Genomic DNA, 23,000 nt, shown 5'->3' with positions numbered 1-23,000 from the left:
CAGGGAAATAAAATATTCCATTTTGAAATCCTGAAATCAAAATCTATCTGGCCCTATGTGAAAAAAGTAATTGCCCTCGGAACCTAATAGTGAGTTGGGCCGTCTTTGGCAGTGATAACATAAATCAAAGGTTTAGAATAATTGGTCTTTCACAACACTGTGGAAGGATTTTGGCCCATTCCAGAATCTTCGGTTTGTTTGTTTTTTGAGCCATTCAGAGGTGGACTTGCTCATGTGTTTTGGATCGTTGTCCTGCTTCATAATCCAAGATCGCTTGAGTATAAGGACACATACTGATGAGCCGCTGTCCTCTGTCAGGATCTTCTGGTAAACACCAGAATTCACCATTCCATCAACCACACCAAGTAGTCCTGGTGCTGAGGCAGCAAAGCAGCCCAAGACCAGATGACTGCCAACACCATACTTTACTTTTGCTATCATATTCTTTTTGTTGAATGGTGTGCCATTTTTATGCTGGATGTAACGGGCTGCTCACTTTCCCAAAAGTTTACTTTTGACTCATCAACCCACATAATGCTTCTTCTCAGTTTGAGGGTATTCAAGATGCTCTTTGGAAAATATGACTTGACTCTGTGTGTTCCTTTGTGACAGCAGTGGTTTTTGCCGGGGAACTGTGCTGTGGATGCAATTTTTGACCAATATTTTCTTATATACTGGTGTCATGAACTCTGACCTTAACTGAGGATAGCAAGGCCTGCAGTTCTTTGGATGTTTTTCAACGTCCTGGATGAGCCGTCATCGCACTCTTTGAGTAATCTTAGTTGACTCTTGGGAATTACTCATTCAAATAGGTCCATATAGGTTTGGATATTTTTTTGTACCTTTTAATAAATGAAATGGACATTTCAAAACCCAATTTTGTATTTTGTTTTGTTGTCTCTGTATGATATTAATTTTGGTTTGATGATCTGAAACCTTTGTGAGGGATACATATGCAAAAATCCCATAAATCAGGAAGGGGCGAATACTTTTTCACGACTCTGTTTTCTTTAAATGAAACATTCCTGCACTGTGCAATGAACAACTATTATTCAGTTTCCCCTATGTGTGTACGGGGTTGTCGAATATAGTAGTCTAGTCATGTATTATTATGTGTTGTTGCGGTTATTGGATGGGTACCTAGCATTAGACACTGTAATTAAGCTGTTGAGGTTTAAACCATTCATGCACAGTTGCAGTTAAAAAACGAATACAAACTGTCTATTACAAAATGAAGTAAACATGTACTGTTATATATGTATGTATGCTCTTTAAATTTGATAATTATATGGACATCGTACTTATATTAGTGGTTCCTAAAACACAAAATGCTTGCAGCTGACTCATAAAAATGCTTGCAGTATGAGAGACTGTACAGTAAAACAAGGGCTGAAAAATACATCCTTTGATTTTTTTTTTGGGACCAGTTTTTTATGTGTGGTTTTTAAATTTGATACTTATATGGACAGCATACTTTATTAGTGGTTCCTAAAATACAAAATGCTTGCAGCTGACTCGTGTAAAATTGCTTGCAGTATGAGAGATTGTACAGTAAAACAATGAAATGAAATGAAATGATCTGCATTTATATAGCACTTTTCAAGTCAATGACTTCCCAAAGCGCTTTACATTGTGCTTCACATTTCCCAATAGCGGCCGTGATCTGTGCAGCCATGTAAGGCGCTAACCTGCTTATTGGGGGTATTGGGGGTTCAGTGTCTTACCCAAGGACACTTCGGCATGTAACACGGACAAGCCGGGATTCGAACTGGGATCCCTTAATCCTAAAACTATCGCTCTACCTCCTGAGCTACTGCCGCCCACAAGGAGTGAAAAACAACTATCCATTGAATTCATTGGACCAATTCTCCCAATTTAACTGGACACCAACACTTGGTTATATACCTCATTGTTGCTTAAAAAACGTTAAAAAACCCGAATTGTTAACACTATGTTTTAAGGCAAAGCTATTGATTGACTTCTTCCATTCAGTTTCTTTTATTTCAGCCTCAGCACCTATGATTTTTTTCCCCCTATAGTTGTTTTTAGGTAGCCATATTGCAGTGGTTAGCAAATTCACCTACCGTGCAAAGGTCCCCGGTTTAAGACCGGGTGGATGCCACCGGGCTGTACTTGCCCAAGACACACCACACAAAGGTTAAATACTGTTGTAAAATCTTAGTGCCTCTCAGGGGGTCAACATTTTCAACCCATTTGACCACTTTAGAGACCACTTGGAAATGATTTAGGTGGCATTGTTTTGTGCGTCCGTGCTGTCCTTGCACTACTGCTCAAATCCTGACTTGAGCACCAAGCATGCTAGGGCATTGTACGATTGCTCGAATATTGGCTCTTAAAGGGTTTAACTATTTACAAATACCTATTTAGCTTTTGAAAGTGATTCATACAAATTGTGTAATGGCTCCTACTTTGTGGGTGATACACTGCTATAATTAGGAGCAGGTTGAAAATTGTACCTGTAGGTTTTTATCATTTACTCAAAGTACCACATGACTTGCCAAGAGAGGTTTATTGCTGCTGGAAGAAAATATTATAATACCTCATAATGAATTGAAACTTATCTACCATATTATAAAACTCAACACAAATTTTTGATTATCAATGGGTCTAAAAGCTTTCAACTTTTTCTCAGCTCAAACTAAGCGTTGTAAATGATGTTGTTGAATATGTGCAGCTATTATTAAAACAGTTTACTGACAGCCTAAAGCATGAACACAGTACCAACATAAAATTTTCAATGTAGTTAATTTTCTTTCAGGCCAGATCAATCATCCGATATACCAAAGAGTTGTTTCCCTCGTGTCTTTTTGCGTTTGTTAATATATTTCAGGACGACATTCTATTTTTCCATTCTCTAAAATTTTCTTTAGTACTGTGCATAAAATACTGTTATAATGGGATGTAGTAGTATGTCTTTTTTAACTTATCTATTCCACTGGTGTTCAAGTGGTTAGGATTCAGCGCCCAATTCAATTCAGGTTAAATTCCCATTGCATACAATGTTTTGCAATTGTGGTCAGCGATATTTTTCGAATGATCATTGCAAAAATATGATAATGCACTACCATAAAACCTTGTGTATAAAGCTCGTGTTTAAAATAATAAGTGTGATATACATGAATAAATGCGGTATCTGCATCACAAAATATGAAATTTGTCCAGAGGCTTGTTGACCCTTGGGTTTTGTGGGCAAAACTGACCCAGATTGAGGTTGCTCTATTTTTTTATTCATTTAAATCCCCTTGGTAGGTTACCAAGGTAGGTTTAATGCGCACTAATCCTAGCCTAACCCTCAACCTTTTATGCAAAGTGAACTTGCTGACGATCCATTTCTAGTTAAGAATGAATGTGCCTCTGTTGCATCCCAAATCTATGGGGTCAATCATCATTCCGGTTCACAGAATTGACAGTTTTTTCTTTTTAAATCATATTAGTAATGTCTAGCCTGAAATAAAAGTAATTTCCCTTTTCAATTAAACCCCTCCAGTTGACAGCCAGAGGTTTCTTCTCAGAATTGAGCAATCATGCATGAGTGCTTGTGCGGAGGCGACAGATTGAAAGCTTGTTAAATTGATAAACTGTTGAAAGAGCCGACAATGAGTCGACATCTTTTAGTGTCGATGTGAAACAGCAGTGGCAGCAGCTGCCCGTGTAAACGCCACCGAACCGTTCAATGGGGCAAGTGTCTCTGAATCAGCACCAATAGGCTGATTAACATTGGCAAGCCTTAAAGAGAGCTATTGGCCCTGCTCTGTCAATGTCCGATGCTCATTGAGTTTCCTCAAACCATTCCCTTATTGCTGGTGAAGCAGCTTCCCTCTTGAAATTGTCTGGAATGAAGTAGAGTAGGATTGGGGGGAGGTGGGAATGAGTCCCCATTGGCTGAATGCTCCTTGTGTGTGACCTGAATGGCAAACATAGAAAGCTCTGCCAAAGCTTTTTTTCTTTAAACATCTCCACTCTTGTTTTTTATAATCCTCTTTTGCGCCCCCTTTCTTTTTGTGTTGTGAAAGAACCCAAGCTCTCCCGCCTCGCTATAAGGATTCGAGAAGGGTCGTCGGCCACTTCAGCAGCCTGTCACCCATCTTTTTCTCCTTCTCTCTCAAATGTTAGCAAAATGAGCCTTTTTAGGCCGGGGTGTTTCTCTTTTGTTTGATTGCAACGCTACTGGAAATACCCCCTATAAACATGCAAACTCAATCAGACAGGTTTGAAGTTCAATTCAATCAATTATATTTTTTGTGTGTTTCATAGCATTTTACCTTATTTCTTGTGCTATTCACTATATATCTTCAAAGATCTTTGGCCATCTCCATGTACTTTCCACATCCAGAAGAGTCTCGTAGTTTTCAGGAAATAAAAAGAGGTGAAGGACAGATGTAGCAGAGACTGTCCCCATCGTCACACATTGTGAACAAGGAAAAACGAAAGAAACACACGAGAAACTTGATGTGCTGAGGTGGTGTTCCTGCCGTGCATTGGTCTTCACCATGTTTGCAAATCCATGTTCTTTCACCACCCACTCCCTGTTTAAAGGCAGTCAGTCTTCTGATGGCATGTTTACAGATGTAATGTTTATTTCATATTTCTTTTTGATCCACATAATTGGCGTGAGAGGACTTAGATTCAGCGTTTCTACTTTCAGGGAAAAGCCTTTCAGCCTCTAGGAGGAAAAAAATGTATATCATGATGCAGAAGTGCAGAAGTACAAGCTTTTGGTGTTCCGCCTCAGTAGCTGTGTGGCTATTTCTGGAAGAAGCTAAGATGAAGTTGTGGTTTTAGTTTTTATTCCTCTATATTTCGAGAGGTTCACGAAAAGATACATTTTTACATTTTCTTACTTTTATGTATTGAATAATTTACGTTTTAATGGCATTATGATTGCTTGCTGCTGTATTATCACTACGCCTATACGTTTTTGATTCAACGTCAAACACAGACTTAAAATTGTATTTCCTCAGTTGATATTTGGGGACTAGATCTATTACCTAAATGTTCTCATTGTTAATGTTGTTTCATTTCATTATGTGGCAGCAACAGTTGTAGTAAAAGTAGCTGTAGTAGTATTAGTACTTCAAGGTAGTTTTCGCACTTTAAAAACCTGCCGCCATTTCCATTAAGTACATGCCTTTCTTAAACGGGCTCAAATAAACTTTTTTTATTTAAACCTCTTTATGGTATGGGATGGCGTTTGGACTGTATTTGAAACTTTACTTTTCTTACTTTCACTATTTTTAGCTTACCGTAACAGAAAACCGTGCGGAAGAACTTGAAAGAACCCTACACACCCATGCCCACCCTTCCTCCCTTGTAATGTGTTGCCAGGCCCGAACATCTCTGATAAAAGAAAAAAGTAAATGGTAAATGGTCTGCATTTATATAGCGCTTTTCAAGTCAATGAAGACCTCCCAAAGCGTTTTACAATGTGCTTCACACACACACTCACACACCAATAGCGGTCATGCAGCCATGCAAGGCGCCGACTTGCTTATTGGGGGCATTAGGGATTCAGTGTCTTACCCAAGGACACTTAGACATATAACACGGAGGAGCCAGGATTCGAACCTGCAATCTCTTGATCCAAAGACGAGCGCTCTACCACCTCAGCTAATGCCGCCATAAGTAGTAAGGTGAGGTAGAAAAAAAAGAATATGTAGGCTCTTTAAACTCATTTGGTCATTGTTAATAGATACTTCACTGAGAAAAGATTCTACTTTCAACTTTTTAAGGACACCCCAAACAACATATCATTTTGTATTATTACGTATGATTTCAATCAGAAAATTGGTTTTAATTTTTTTTCTCGATTCACTTGATAGGTAAAATCATTTACTCTTTCATCGTGCATCAGTGCTACGTGTTAAGTTTTTCTGCCACATTAATGCTTAATTTGAAAATACCATATTTTCTGGACTATAAGTCGCGTTCCCCCCTCCCCCCAAAGTTTGGCCGGGGGTGCGACTCATACTCTGGTGAGACTTATATGTGAAATAAACACTTTATTATTACCAGGTACATCATTTCACATGTTATTTTCACACTAAACAGCAAGAGGTCGCTCTAGGCCAGTGTTGATAACTTCAACCTTGTCGTGTCATGGTGAAAAATGTCACCCTGCAAGAAATGCCCCCCATTGCATGCATTTCAATACTATATTTTTGGTGTTGGATTGTATCAAATAAATTTCCCCCTAAAATGTACTCACGTAAGGTTTTTCCTTCTTATGCGTTTTTTTTTGGGCCGGTGCGACTTATATTCAGAAGCGACTTATAGTCTGGAAAATGTGGTAATAGATGGCCTAAATGCAGTTTCCAAATTGATGATCCCATTATAAGTTAAAAAATGCTCTTCTACAGACACTGTATCCATCCGGACTGTTCCACAAATACTATCAATTTTGGGGATTTTTGCTCCCTGAAATGCATTTACAAAATATATACATTTCTATTTCTTGAACTCAGTTCATCCTACAAATGTCCTATTCTTAAGCAATCCAAACGTAAAAGCTACACATAATCTCCTTTAGTGAATGGTAACACAAATAGTGTCAAAAGTATATTCATGTTTTAAAATGATTGCCTACTTTCAACAAGCAATTCATTGCATGAGGTGTAAATTTACGGAAACGTGCCCCAGACGTTTTGGAACAAGGTTTTAAGATTGATGAAATTAAGACTGACTTCCATGGAAGAATTTGATAAAAGAATGGAATCCATTTATGTGTAACCTAAACTTTAGTCTAAGAGTGGAATAAAAGACAAAACAGCCAATATTGTTTGGAATTTAGCTTTGGGTTTGTATTTGCAGTCAGTACTGCATTTATGGTGAGAGGTGAGATAAGCACTTACAATAATGATGACAAACAGTGAATATGCATGAGACATGATTTAAATAATACTCCCTGTATTTGCATTCGTCACTAAAGCAGCTGTTAAGCATGTCTGCAGTATATTTCTGCATTTAACATGTCTAATCTTGGTAGATGTTGTAATAATCCGACATTAGGTCTCATCATGGGGGTTCACCCATCCGTGCAGAATGAATCATTGCAGTACAACATGGAAATAGCAGCTTGGTGTGATTCAGCAGCTGCAGCCTGAGGCGGACAGAGGCCGCAGCTTGTTCGCATACCTCACGCCAGTCTTTTGGAAAAATCTAAGTCACTTTAGGAGTGGTTTCCTCGTGCTCAGAAATTGGTCTTATGCAGCGCCTTAGCATTTTTGTGCTACTGTTTCATTCTAGGGACCCCCTCCGCTGTCCTTGTTGAATACCATTAAAGGGCAAAATCTCTTGAAAGCAATCCAAACTCTCCTAGTGCGGTGTTGCAAAACTCTCAAATCAAGTTAGACTGCATCAGTGACTGCAAGCAGAGACACAGTTGATCTCTTCATTGTAAAACTTTCAACATGCCTATGTCACCACTCCTTTTTCTAGAGTTCAGTATCGGTTGTTGTTTTCTGATCCAGTTTGTTACAAGTTCAATCAGATTTGTTCTGAATTCAGTTTTATTTTTTTCTTTGATTGGTCAAATTATTTTGTTAGTTTTTTGTTCATTATTTTCAGGTCTATATCTCTTCACAAGAGTCAATTTTACACTGTTTTGGATGCATCTCAATAGAATTGCGATTCGGTTTGCCATAGTATGCCCCAGTTGCAGGGACAATAATGTGGTCACCTTTTTCATTGTACTTTTAAATGTTATTTTATATATATTGGTTGTAAATGAGTACACATTTCGATCCAGTTAGATTTAATGCACCCAGATCTTCCAAATATTAATAATCTATCATCACCTTCACATGGGAAACTCCAAAATGTATTTTGGTTTGTTAGATTATCTAAATCGGCCCTCAATATTTTATTAAAGAGTAATGATTTTCTCAATCTGTGATAATCAAATGTATCTTTGCTAACTTGTAAAAAAATAAAACCCCTCATTCTTTTGGAAGGAAATAACTGGTTCCTGAGAAATAATTTCTGGAAGTTCGTTTTTTTTTTTAAATATTAAAATTCATATAATACACATGAACTGTAAAAACTGAATTTCTTCAATTTGCTATTCCTGCTTTACAATTTTTTTGACCAGTAAATGTGACAAAAAAAGCAAGATACAATAAGGGTAACTTTTTAAGTTGTTTTTCATAAATACATTACTCAGATTATGGAAATGAAAATAACCAGATCAATTTAATCATTTTTTTTAATTTAAGACCCAGCCATGTCTTTTTTGCCTTTGACTTTCTCTTCCATAGAGATCCTGCAAAATTGTTGAATCAGTACCGCGAACACTGTTTTGCGGTACACAAAATTCACTCATTCGCCAAAGGATGGGGAAAACTGTCTTGGCTATGAAAACTTTTCTCATAGCCAAGACTTTTTTTCATTTCAATTTCTTTTCACATTTTGGCCCTGATTATTGCTCCAGACAGTAGACACAGACAAATAACTGTTTGGTTATGAAACCTGACAAACCGCCATGAAACTTGAGGGCTTTGTGTCAATACCAGAAGATTTGAGTGCAAACAAAACTTAGTTTCGGTTGATTATTCTTTACAATTTTATCTGATTTTCCTGACTCTAAATACCTTAAAAATGCTACGATCCACCAGAGATCTTTGTATTTCCACACAATCGTTATTTTTTTTAATTTAACCTAATTTCTGTGGCTGTATTCCTCATTAGCCATCACTATTCATGCAGTTTCTTGACTGCTCAATGTCTATCAAGCGGTTCACCATCCGAGCCGATTAGTATCGCGAAGAATCACTTGAGCAGAGATAAAGTTGCCCTGAAACTATCTATGACACTTGAATTGCCTTCGGTTGTTAACGGTTGTGCTGCTTAAGAATGAGATGCATGCGTCAAAATAATTGCACTTCCTTTATTTGTCATTGGACTTCCAGCTGCAGGCTTTTGACATACTGGTGTGCTAAATATAAACTCAATGTCTTGCATAGTTCTCATGCCATCGCACTGTTTTTCATCACGAAATGGAAAAAGTGGATCATCCCAGTTCCCATATCCCAGCATGCATTTGACCCAACAATTTCTCACGACCCTGCTGTACCAACAGACTTGTTGGATTCCTTAAAAGTTGCGCTTGTCCAGACTACCATAAGACGGGTCATATTTTTGCTGTAATTGTAGTACTTTAACTCATTGTTTTTGTTTACATAGTGTGTACGTTGAAACATGTTGTGTTGGAATTGGTATTACGTTAAGCTTTATCACACTATGGCATTTAAATATTTGTCATTCTGCATATCTCCCTATAAAATCACGTACTAATCTGTTTTTACCAAACTGTAAGAAAAAGAAAGAATTTTCAATCCGTTTGCTGCTTAGTTTTGTCAGCCACGTTGCAGATCATAGATCCGACAGTAGGAGCTAAGCCACGCCCACTATAGTTACGGTATCCACGTACCACAAGCGAAGCTAATACAGCGGCCGAAACAACAACAGCGATACGACTCTTTAGTCAGTATTCCTGATTGCATAGCCGTATCATTTCTCACAATTTGGTCGAAAATGGTCTCAATTATTATATCCGGAGTTAGAATTAAATGACCTCAAGGTGTCCAAAGTCATTAACCTTCTAAGTAATAATATAATAATAATAATTTCCTTTGTATTGTCATTCTTTGTAACAATGTACACAGAACGAAATGTCGATACACCTGACCCGTTGTAGCGAGCCGATGCAGCCACAGCCAACAGAGGGCGCCGCCATTTTACCAATGTTATAAGTCTTAGGTATGTGCAAATGAAACATGTTGTCGATCTATGAGGATATCAGAAGCACCGTACCAACTACACATAGAAATAAATTCAGATTTGTGAGCAATAATGAAATGGAGATGATATACAATTGAGTGTTTCACTATATTAAATTTATAAAACGAGTGGTGTAATTTTCATTTGTTCAGAGTCTCCGGCGAGGAACATATGGAAATGACATCACGAGTTTCATCAATTTGGTACACTGGATTACCGATTGCATGTGCTATTTATCCCATAATTTACAAGTTTTACTTAAGTTGCGAAACACCACCTTTGCTTGTAGTTTTTGTTCATACACTAATGAGAACGCAGCGATATACTCAAAGAAAGTGGTAGTAAAATGGCTGCAGTAACCTGCAAACATCCGACGTTAAATGTAGACTGCATTGGTTACTGTGCATAGGTATATACTTATTACAAAACGCATACAATAAAGGTATCTGTTAATTTGCAAATGCAAGTTGACTCCCACAATTTCACACCACAAAAAGACCACACATGTTGAGCATAGCCAACTCAGATAAAGCACATAATATTAGAGAAATTGATTTTATCATCTAAAAGACAGACAATCAACTGGTGTTTTGGATTTGATTAAAAATGCAGCTTATTTGGCTTTAAAGGGAACAATATTACTTGAAGTTGTTTTGGTTCTGTTGGCCATTTTTTTATGTGAATATATTCTAGGGCTGCAACAACGAATCGATTAAATCGTCTGCAACTAATTGGATCATCAATTTGTTGTATCACGTGATTTATGAGACAACAAGTACGTTGAATCAATGCAATAGTGCATACAATTTTGTTGTGATGCTGGGAGTTGGAGTACTGCTTTGGTCAGGCAGAGGGCGCCAAGACCGTATTTGTAAAAGTTGTTACTTTTATTTTTATTATTGAACATGCCATTATTACTTGTATAGTAAATGGTCTGCATTTATATAGTGCTTTTCAAGTCAATGAAGACTTCCTAAAGCGCTTTACAATGTGCTTCACGCTTACCCATTCACACACACATACTCACACACCTATAGCGGCCATGCAAGGCGCCAACCTGCTTATTGGGGGCATTAGGGATTCAGTGTCTTGCCCAACTCTACCTCCTGAGCTAATGCCGCCCCTTGAACTTTTTAGTTTTTGACTGTTTCTTCATGAAACAAAGTTAACAATGTTCAAGGGAACATACAGTGCTGCAGAAATACAGAGAAAACGAACAGAAAATAAATAAGGTAAAAAACAACAATAATAATGACATTTTTTTCTCTGAACAAAGAGCAGACTCATGAGCATATATAATTTTCATATTGGGAATGTTTACTATATCCCAAGATTTAACCCCAAAACAGATTTCTTGATAACATTTTTAAAAGTGGAATTACAGGTTTTATACTTTTTTGTGGATTAAAAGAAAAATGTGTTGCCCTTTTTTTTGTTTGTATGATAAGTCCAAATATTAAATGATCTTTGGATATGGTGGTAGGAAAAGAATATCTTACATATTTGTAGGTGTATAGCATACATTTCTATGGATTTCTGTTCATTGTTAAGATATTGACAAACACTTGTATTTCATTTTTTATATTTAAAAAAGATATTATATATATATATACATATATACAATATATATTTTTGCACTATTTTCCTATCTTTCCACAACTTTAATATTTGAAGTCAAGTCAAGTCAAGTCATTTTTATTTGTATAGCCCTAAATCACGAAGAGTCTCAAAGGGCTTCACAGATTGTTACACTATATTACACAAACTATTTTCAACCGACAAGAGGAGTAGGTTATTCGTATGCAATGGAGTAGAAGTGAGTTTTAAGTTTAGATTTAAACATTTCCACTGAGGTTGCAGATCGAATCTCAGGGGGAAGAGCATTCCACAGCACCGGTGCCCGAATGGAGAACGCTCTCGAACCAGCCGAGGACTTCTTTGCTCTCGGGATCATCAGAAGACCAGCACTCTCAGATCGTAGGCTTCGGACCGGGACATAGTGGCAGATCAGATCTGAAAGATAAGAGGGAGCAAGTCCATGTATGATTTTGTACAATACTAAGAGAACTTTGAAGTCACATCTTTGGCTAACTGGGAGCCAATGCAGGTTAGCCATAATCGGTGTTATGTGATCGTACTTTTTTGTCCTAGTTAAAAGCCTCGCTGCGGCATTTTGTACTAGCTGAAGAGACTTGATTCTGGACTTCGGGAGACCGGAGAGTAGTGCATTGCAGTAATCGAGACGGGAGGTAACAAATGCATGAATTATTGTTTCCGCATCAGACTGAGACAGTATTGAACGGATTTTAGCAATGTTGCGAAGATGGAAGAAGGCAGTTCTAGTAATTTGCTTTACATGCATCTCAAAGGATAGATCAGGGTCAAATATGACACCTAAATTTTTAACTGAGTCACTCTGTGTGATGTGACATTATTTGAAGAGTCAATTAAAATGTTTTTAAGAAATCAGATTAATCGATTATAAGAATAATTGTTATATTATTATTGTTATTATATGTACTATATTGGGTTTTAACTGTACTGTCCTTTCATTCAATAAATTTGAGAAGTCGGCATTTTTTCCCGGATTTGCATCGCAGCGTTTTAATTAGGGTGGGAAAGTGGGTCCTTAAGTCAGACCAGTTGGAGACACCTGCTATACTATCGGATATGGTGTGTGATATGAGATATGATCTGTATTACCACTGATACTATTAGCAGTTTTGGGGAAGTCTGTTAACTGCTCAACCTTAATATGTTCTGTTGCTCACAAAACAATCAGAATCCACTTGAGCCTATTCAATCCTAAAGTTGAGTACATTTTCTCAGCATTTTTTTAAAAACTCAGGATTTATATTTATAAGTAACTTCCAAAAACTACATCATCCTATGCCCAAGCTTGTCTCTGACTTCTTTTTTCGCTTCTTTCTCCAGGGGGACTCCATGAAAGATGACAGAGGAGGTGATTGTTGTAGCCAAGTGGGACTACACAGCCCAACAGGACCAGGAACTTGACATTCGAAAAAACGAGCGTCTGTTCCTGCTGGACGACTCAAAAACGTGGTGGCGTGTCCGCAACACTGCTAACCAGACGGGCTATGTGCCGTCCAACTACGTAGAGCGCAAGAACAGCCTGAAGAAAGGGTCATTGGTGAAGAACATCAAAGACACGCTAGGTAATTCTTTAGTTATCTATTTTTTTTGTTTATTAAGTCAAGTCAAGTCATGTTAATTTGTGTAGCCCTTAATCACAAGGAGTTCTAAGGGCTGTACAGACTATTGCAAACTACACACTATTATTACACCATCCCCTGATCTAAAACCTACATGAAGGCAAGGAAAAACAAAACATGAAAAAAATGAAAAAACCTAGAACAGGCATGAGGTAATCCCCCTTCCAGGATGACCAGGCTGCAACGTACCCACAATACACATAGCAACACCGGACTGAGATGTTACTTTGGACCATGTGAAAGTGTAAATTCAATGAGAAGTGGCTGTATGATCAACGTTTTTTCCATGGCTAAAAGCTGTGCCAGGTAATGTGTACGAGGAACGATGTATTATGTGCAAGAAATATTTGTGTTTTTTGTTTGATTTTGTTTCGGTGGTAGTTTTTTTTGTCCACTTGGTCTTACATTTGATTTTAAAAGGCATTAAAAAGGTCTTAAGATGTTAAAATGAATTTAACTTGCGTTAAGCTGTGGAAACACTGTATAATTTTTATAAACGGGGCAAAAGAGCTTAATTATTTTGAATGACATATTTCTCCTTCAATTGAGGGATGTTGACATGAATTAATTACTGCTGCCTCATCAAATGTTGCAGACACACTCACAACCAGGAACTTATTTCGTGTTTTTGTTTCATCACATGGCGATTTATTTCTTTATCTGCATATTGTCTGACTTTTTTGGGGGAAAAAAATGTTGTTGTTTTTTTCAAGTAAGCTTTGCTAAAATTCTAAACATAAGGAAAATCCTTTCATATTTCCCATGTCATAATATTTACGCTTATCATGAAGTGAATTTTTTCAGACTAATCTGAATCTTAGTTGGTTATTGCCTAACCCAAATTGTGGACCACAAAATCGCTTGAGATTTTTTTTTTAAACTCGTTGACCGTTAAGTTCATGTTTAAATTTCCCTGCTGCATATTTGGAACGAGCAAAAGGTCGACTGTCTGAATCCCTCTTCTTTCCTTCCCGGTGCCCTATTTAGCAGAAAGAAAATCTGCCCTTGTGGAGTCTTGGCACAGCTTGACTGTACCGCAACTTTCCATTACAGATTTTAATTATTTGCAGTTCTCTAGTCAGCTCAGCCTTCTTTTTTTGTACAATGTTTCCGTGTTATGTAAAATGACACAGTTCCAAAAGTGTGACAACTTTGTCTTGCCCCCTCAAAACAACTACAAATGTGGTTCTCATTCCTAACTGATCAGAGTTTGCAACTGTTACGAGTCAGCCTTGCTTCCTCTTTGATTGTGCACAATGCTGTCGGATGGGAAAGTTTTCAAGCGGTTCTGACCTACTTGCTGCTTAACTTGGATGCTTACGACATAGTTTAATTAGGCTTGGTTTAATTAATAAGCAATGATCAATATTGTAAAGGCTTGAAAAAAGCGGGAAATCCATCTGCTATGGCAGCTGCTGAATGACTCATTGCTTTTTGCTAAGACTGACAGAGATAGAAACGTTTGTTAATTGACTGTACTCTGGTTGTGTGTGCACTACATTTGTAGCAATTCGGACGGATGAAATACCCGTTTGTTTATTTTAGCAATCAACTTGTGATTTGGAACACCTTTTTATATGAAATAAATATTTGGAAAGACATTCAGTATTACAAAAATGTATCAGTTCTCCTCAGAAAGACATTGATATCTGTTAGTTTTAAAGCCCATTTCTTTTCATTTTCATGTATGGCCTGGCAAACAGATAAACAAATCAATGTATGAGAAGTCCTCATGTCTTTACCTGGCCCCTATTCTGGTTTGACTACGGCTAAGCCATTTTGCTACAAAATAAGATCTGTTTTTTTAAACGAAAGCAGTAGTGTAAGATTCAATGCATCCCTTTCTTTTACCTGTCTATTTAAGCAAATCAACATTTCGAACAATCACATAGAACATTTCTTAATCTAATATATAAAATCCATCAAATCATTTTCCCTAAGATAATAAAATCTTTTTAACCATATTCAATGTATGTACATTCTCTCATGATTTTGTTTCAAATGTAAATGCCAAATGATAACGGCTGTAGCAGAGATGGGTCTCAGTGAGTTTTGCTGCAGCTAGACAATACTTTACTAATTTCGAATACAATTATTCATCAGAAATATGAGTTTAAAAGTACAGGAGCCCCAAAATTTGATGTTGAGCAATCAACTGGGTTTCATTTTGAGTAACAGCAGGGTTTGTGGAGAAAAAAAGAGGGTATTGCTGATCTGAAAAATATTTGCGATTAGACGAATGTCATATTCGCGCCAGCCCTTTCCTTCAGATGGTATAAGAATCTGTTTTCTTTAAATCACAATCCCTTCCACATCCTTCACGGTTAAAATTTGTCATCTCACCTGAACCGTTCTAGTTAAAAATCCCTGTGTGTTTACCTGACCACATTTAAGAAAATACTGTTAAATTGTTTTGCTTCGGTGCAAGTTCCAGGACTCTGCATTTGCCTGTGGTTGCAGTCAACATTAAACAGCCTCCCTCTGTTCGATCAGCCGCATTGCCCCATATTAGCCATTTATCCCCATACTCCATCACTGACTTTTTTTGTCAGTGACTAGATTGATCATTGAAGAAAGACTTGCATCTAACGGACGTGCTAGAATGATGAATTACTCCACTGTCCTAGATGATGACAATATTGACTGCTACATAATGGCCTGGTCTCATCTGGATAGTAGTCGGAAGTGTCCGAAGTTAAAAGCCTGAAATTATGCTGCGGCATAGGACATTTTCTTGATGAGGAAGAGGTGAGGTCAGGAGCTAATGGAACTGACATGCTCGAGTGGACAATGTAAATTAGTTAAGAGCTTGTGCGCTCCTATTACTCTGTAATTGTACAAACTCTTACCTCCTTTTTCTCATTTATTGTGATAGTTTAATATCAGCGTCGGCTACCACACATTTTACCTGTTCAAGACGAACGTGTCTGGAGCTTAAGAAAAATCGGGGCTTTCCTCGCAATTTACACTATTGTCAATGGCAACTTTTATCTAAGGCCCTGAAGAAACATGATTCCCAAAGTACTTTGTCATTTACATCTGTGGTGGCATTCACAAAAAAAGCTGATTGCATATCAACCACATATTTTTTGAAAATCCATTAACTGAACATAAGGAAACTCAATAAAATGAACAAATTCATGTATAACTAATTCAGATGTTCCACATTTTTGGTTTTCAATGTTGTTTATATGATTGTATATTTTTGTAATTGATTTCTGTCTTTTTGTTACGTTTTGGGATATAATATTGTGTGAACCTATGCCCAAGCTTTGAGTCACTTCTGCAGTCCTGAGTTATCTGAATTCAACCGTGGTTTCCAAATAAGGTGCTCCCAAAGTTTTTCGCAGAAAAAAAGATAAAATACTTTAAATGAGTAATAAACAGTGTATTACTTTCAGGCCTAAAACGCTGTTATGCCTGTTTTAACCACTGTCACTGTAATTATTCATCACCCTTGTCATCATGAAGTCTATGCCAATCTTGGGGCGGCAGTAGCTCAGGAGGTAGAGCGATCGTTATAGGATTAAGGGATCCCAGTTCGAATCCCGGCTTGTCCGTGTTACATGCCGAAGTGTCCTTGGGTAAGACACTGAACCCCCAATACCCCCAATAAGCAGGTTAGCGCCTTACATGGCTGCACAGATCACGGCCGCTATTGGGAAATGTGAAGCACAATGTAAAGCGCTTTGGGAAGTCATTGACTTGAAAAGCGCTATATAAATGCAGATCATTTCATTTCATTTCACATTTCAATCTTTGTCCTATGATTTGAGTAAAACTTGCATCTTCACAAAACCAGAGAAATCGCCGCCTTACTCCACTCATTACATATGCGCTAGGGCATCCTTTTTTATGTTTTCGAAATTTTCGCCAACATCCATTAAAAATAAACAAAAACAAAATGCTACACGAATTCGGAGATCCTAAAAAAACAAATAACCTAACTGCGCACGCATCGTTTAATGGTAATAATGCGCAAATTAATTTAATTCCTTTAAAGTAACTTAGTAAAATGTTAAAATAAATGACTACATTTACTATTAATTTCAAGGTGCACACTACTAAATCCTTTCAACTAGAATTCAAACTTCTGCTGCTAGGGCAGTAGAGCTGCAACCAAGGACTGTTGTAATATTCCTTAATATTTTGTTAAAATATAGCATGAAATTGAGTTAAATATGTGGCAAATGATATTGGGGACAATTAAAAATGAATCTTTTATTGAACATACTTTGGATTTGTACAAAAATAAAATACATTATGTAAAACCAACTAAGAACTGTGTTCAGTCATTAGAGACACATACATACACAAATAAACCTCTGAAATCTCTAAAAACCTCTAAGAAACATTAAAATCAAGTAAACATGTTCTATCCCTGTAAACCAGGGGTTGGGAACCTGTGGCCCGCGAGCCATATATGGCTCTTTCTATGAGTACCTGTGGCTCAGAGACAAATTTGATTGCATGCAAATTTTCTCCATCTCGTTCAAAACTTGAGCCATTAATCCTGTTTAGACACACCAAAGCTGATTTACAAAGCAGTACTTCGCGGAATATATAGGGCACGTTTTTCACTACAATTTACAGTCACGGTGTCGCACCAAAAAAAATAATAAATAAATAAACCTTGTTTTGGCTGTACAACGCTAAAGAATCCTTTATATAAAAGCTCACTCTATAATCTGTGTTCAGTGTTCAGATACTTTATGATGAATCTACAGAACAAACTGTAAACACACACCAAAACACGTAGCCAGGCTAAAATGCTCCAAAACCTTAGAAATTTTGGTACGCATAGTTGAGGTTGACGCTGCCATTTCTGTACGATTTTTTTTACCGCTTGAGAATATTAGTTATTGCACGCTGACTCCCGCGGCAACATTGTCACGTGCCTGCGGGGACGTTCTAAAAATACACCAAATTATGAAATATCAATGTCTAAAAAATAATTAAATTGTGTTGCAATTTTTAAAAAATGTATTTACAGTGATATAGAGCTTTCGTCCCATCTGGAGAGCTTCCGTCCCTCCAGATGAAATGGGATACAAGAAAGCGGCCATGTCACTCAGGTCAAGTTGACACAACACACTCTTCAGTTAAACAGCAGGGCCCGTAAGTTATGTGTGAATGTTGGGAAGAGCAAGGTGATGGAGTTGGCATGGCGTTAGAAATAAGGTTGCATGGACTGGTGCTGGAAGAAGTTGAAAGCTTTAGGGTTGTGATGTGGCTGCAGTTCGTAGAATGGAGTGCAAGGTATTGCACAGAGTAAATCAAGGAAGCAAGGTTTTGGGTGCTCCGAGGAGAGTGATGAGCAACAAGAGTAAGGGTATGGATGTTAAGAGAAGACTGTATGAGAGATAGTATGATTGTGCCCACTGTGTTTTATGGTGCAGAGACCTGGAGCCTGAATGTAGATTTGAGAAGGAAATTAAATGTTTTTGAGATGAAGTGTTAGAGGAGTATGTTAGGAGTGACAAGGTTGGATGGATTGAGAAATGAAATTGTGAGAGACAGAACTGGAGTAGTCGTGGAACTGAGCAAGTGTGTGGATAAGAGAGTACTTGGTTGGTTTGGACACATGGAGAGGATGGATGAGGAGGATCTACAGAGCAGAAGTAAACGGAAGGAAAAAAATATTTAAGTTTGAAAAATGTGTTCTTAAGTTCAAAATAAATGTTTTGTCTTAATGGTTGCACATTTAGTGATTGGTAGAAATGTGATATTTTATTTTAATTGTAATTTTATAAGGTTTTATTTTTGTTCCTACATTGTTCATCTATTGTACAAACATGGTGCAGAGTTCATGAAACTGGGACTTATAAGCAATGTTTCCTCTAATTTTCCACGGGTCTGAGCATTCACACAAAGTCGGTGAGCCACGCTTGAAACAACAGTGAGCAACCATAATCGCAAGTGTGGCAAGATAATTCATTATCAAACATGTCCAAAACTTGACATCAAGTTACATTTTGCTGAGTTTCAGGCAATGCAAAATTATTTTTCTTTTTTGAATGAATTGACTCATGTACTATTGCAAAGGTTGTACGGCCTACAAACGTCGTTTGTTCTTTCAATTCTTTCACAAGATATCCACTTCTTTTTATTTCCTGATATATTTTTGTGCGCCGGCTAGATTTTCTTGTGCGCAGAGAATGTGCAATTGCGCACGCGCGCAGCTTAGAGGTAACACTGCTTATAAGCAAAAAATTCAAAAAGATTTCCTGCAAAACGTTTTTGAAACTTTTCTTTTTTGTTTCCTTTTGAGTATTTGTCATTGAAACAATTGGAAAGGTAAAGAAATAAAATATTGCATGTTGAAGTCTCATCTCATCTCATTAGCTGCACCGCTTATCCTCAGTAGGGTCGCGGGGGTGCTGGAGCCCATCCCAGTAATCATCGGGCAGTGGGCAGGGGACACCCTGAACTGGTTGCCAGCCAATCGCAGAGCACACAGGGACAGACAACTCGCTCAATCATTCACACCTAGGGACAATTTGGACCGGCCAATCCACCTGAAATGCATGTCTTTGGAATGTGGGAGGAAACCGGAGTGCCCGGAGGAAACCCACGCAAGCACGGGGAGAACATACAAACTCCACACAGTAAGTCCGGTAGCTGGATTTGAACACACAGGAGGTTCCCAAGACCTAAGAATTGTGCCGCACACGCGCTAACCACTGCGCTGCCGTGCTGCCCGCCCTTGTTGAGTCATTCTCTATAATTATTAATCATCAGTTATCACGTAAAATATCAGGAAGATAGAACATTTAATTAATTCAATTAAAGTTCTTGTTCCAGAAGTGAGTTATCAAGGTGCCCTTTGGAGACCCCTGTTGTAGTGAGTAATTGTTGCAGCTCTACATGGCAGCATGGAAAAGGAGATATTAGGGTTACCATTGCAGTGTTCATTTTACCTCTGAAAAGTGATGGGTCCCGGGGACTCGCATGCTCAAAAATCTATGGGTACCAACAGAGACCTATGGGTCCCCAAAATTTAGTGTTATCGAGGTTGAAATTGTAAATGGGTGACAAATATATAATATAAATCTATAGATTCATTCAGTTTTAATCATCACAGTTTATTGGTAATACAAATCAGTTATCACTTCAAGATTTTTCAGTTCACAACAATATTTTACATTATACAAAATAATATTGCTGAAATAATTATATTAATCTATATTCTAATGTTTATTTTCTTTTGTTGAATCGTTCGCTTCAACACACGTGTTTTCCTTGTCTCCGCGATCTCCCGAAGAATTTCTCCGCCGTTTTTTTTGTGCCAGAATTATTGCTGTTGTTATCAATTTCTGCATTATGTTTCGACTTATTACTGATACTGAAGAAATTACCAATTTTGTGTTGATTTTCACCTTCCCTTGACGACAAGCGCCACAACAATGACGTCATCTCGAAGCAACGAGATCTCGTTTGCCGAGATCGGCGTGCAGACGAAAACTCGAATAGCGAGACCTAAACAACAATGGCGGATCTGCCCGACAAAGTTTGGAGTGCGGTAAATCTTTGTTTAAAAAAAAAAAAGTAATCGGGTAATAATGACAATATTGTGTCAAAAAATTTGACACTATGCGTCCCCAGCAAAAATGGTGCGTCTAGGACGCAGGGACGCGGGCGAACGACAACACTGCCATTGGTCCGGAACTGATTGTTAAATATAGATGTCAAGTATAGCAGCAATAAAACAACTGTTCTCATATCCATCGGAGCTAACGGCCATTTTGCATTTTTGCTATTGATTGTGTGGGCTGGTCACAAAAGTTGCATAAACCTGATGTAGGCTCCACTTGGGAAGTAACCTTTTGTGCTTGATGTCCAAGCTACTGATGGAGAAACCCGGCTGTCAAACTTTTCATAGTGCGGATGACTTCAACATGTAGGACATGCACGGTGTTATCCATAAACATGATCTACTTGTGATTCCCATCCCATCCCTCCTCACTGTCAGTGCACGAGAGCCAGCTGCCAAGGGACTCCTTGTCCTTTCTTCTTCTCTCTCTTCCCCGGCCAACAGGTTTCACACAACTCGGCGTGAACCTCCTTTTGCTTCCGACAATATAAACGGACCCGGCCGAGCCCGCAGCCGGCGTTGACATTTTGTGGCATTTCGGTGGGGCTCCGTGCACAAACCGCAAGATTAGCTGTCAAGGCGTGCACAATTGAAACGATACGCTGACAAAAGGCCCAAACGTTGGATGAACTGTTAAGTCGGCGAATATATGCCGCCATACAAATACGGCGCCGCTTTTATCACCTGTGATGTTGCTATAAATGCTAACAAGGAATTTATGTGTTAGTTGACTTGAGTGCCCGGACAAAGGGTAAGAAGTCGTGTATTTTTTCTGGTCTTACAATTAGGGTATAGCTATAAGGTGATCCCTCGTTTATCGCTGTGGTTACGCTCCAAAATGAACCCATGGTAGTTGAAATGCAAGAAGGAGAAACCTTTATTTCTTTTACAATTATTATACAAAGTTATACTCTACAATGCATTAAAATCAAAGAATTAAACCTTTTTACCAGCCCAAGCATTTGTTAATTTAACGAAAGTACCGTGTACTCTAAATATGTTGTTTATTTATCTTTTGTTGTAATGCAGGACACAATGCACGACGCAAATCCGTTAAGTAGCAAAACCGTGAAAAGTGAACCCCTTTATAGCGAGGGAAGACGATAAATTTAGTTCTTACTGATTTATCACAAAATGTCTTTGTTTTAGGTTCTAAATAAAGTCTCATCTCATCTCTCATCAGCTGTACCGCTTATCCTCATTAGGGTAGCGGGGGGGCTGGAGCCCATCCCAGCCATCTATGGGCAGTGGGCAGAGGACACCCTGAACAGGTTGCCAGCCAATCGCAGGGCACACAGGGACAGACAACTCATTCGCTCATTCACACCTAGGGACAATTTGGACCGGCCAATTCACCTGAAATGCATGTTTTTGGAACGTGGGAGTGCCCGGAGGAAACCCACGCAAGCACGGGGAGAACATACAAACTCCGCACAGGAAGTCTGGAGCTGGATTTGAACCCACGATAGGTTCCCATGACATGAACTGTGCCGCACAAGCGCTAACCACTGCGCCGCCGTGCTGCCTTCTCTAAATAAAGTGTTGTTTTCTATTTTATTCTATATATTTTTATTCATAATTTTGTCTACTTACTTAGTGCAAAAATATAGTATATTGATTGACAGATAATCGATCTTAAGTATTTTACTATATTTCCAACTGTTTTTTTTTAAAAACATTAAAAATTATTATTATTATTTAAAGCTAAATAATCTGGAATGCACTTTAAAATCTCAAATTGGCCAGAAATTTGAATGTGCACCTTATAATTAATTATTTGCGCCTTACATACTGGAAAGTCCAGTGGAAACAATTAAAAATGCAAAGTTACAATTAAATAATACTGCACACGGTAACTGTAGCTAGGATCTGGGTAAGGTTTGGCCAAATACGGTTTTCCACCATTTCCTAAAGGGACAGTGTTTTCTATTTGTTCACTAGATATCACGGTAATGTATAGTGCAACAATAAATTAGTCCAAGCAAAACAACAAGCTTTGGAGACTGCAAGGGGGCAGAATCCCTTTTTTTTTTCGTTTTTTACCCAGTCTTTTTTTAAAGAAAGACAAAAGAGGGAGGTTTTTAAAACAATAGGGAGAAACTAAGAACAAGAAGCAAAAAAAGGAGAACTGTAATAAAAAGGGGGGAAAAACAATCTAAGCGGAGAAAAGGGAAAGCAAGAAAGGAATTAAAAAGAACAAAGATTACGAAAGAAAAACATGCAATTTTCTGTTTTCTTTTCTTTTGTCTTTCTTACTTTTTCATTTTTCTTTTCCTTTTTTCTTGAATTCTACGCTTTATCTTAGTTCTTAATCTTTTCTTTTTGTCCTTTTTTCCCTTTTCTTTTTTCCAGTTTTTTTTTTTTTTCAAAAGTAGTAG

At 37.9% G+C, this 23,000-nt stretch overlaps 1 protein-coding gene across 1 annotated transcript in view; it reads left to right on the top strand.

Moving 5' to 3' along the window:
• Positions 1 to 23,000, top strand: part of nck2a (NCK adaptor protein 2a) — a 52,518-nt gene that overhangs the window by 18,694 nt on the left and 10,824 nt on the right. Inside the window, exon 2 of the mRNA XM_088352846.1 lies at positions 12,730 to 12,971. Coding sequence (XP_088208972.1) covers positions 12,746 to 12,971 — 226 coding nt within the window. The 5' untranslated portion in view covers positions 12,730 to 12,745. The remainder of the gene's footprint in view (positions 1 to 12,729; positions 12,972 to 23,000) is intronic.

This window comes from Urocampus carinirostris, chromosome 14 (genome assembly GCF_059441175.1).
Source record: "Urocampus carinirostris isolate Australia breed hairy pipefish chromosome 14, RoL_Ucar_1.0, whole genome shotgun sequence".
Classification (NCBI taxonomy): domain Eukaryota; kingdom Metazoa; phylum Chordata; class Actinopteri; order Syngnathiformes; family Syngnathidae; genus Urocampus; species Urocampus carinirostris.
This window is presented reverse-complemented; position numbering and strand designations above follow the sequence as displayed.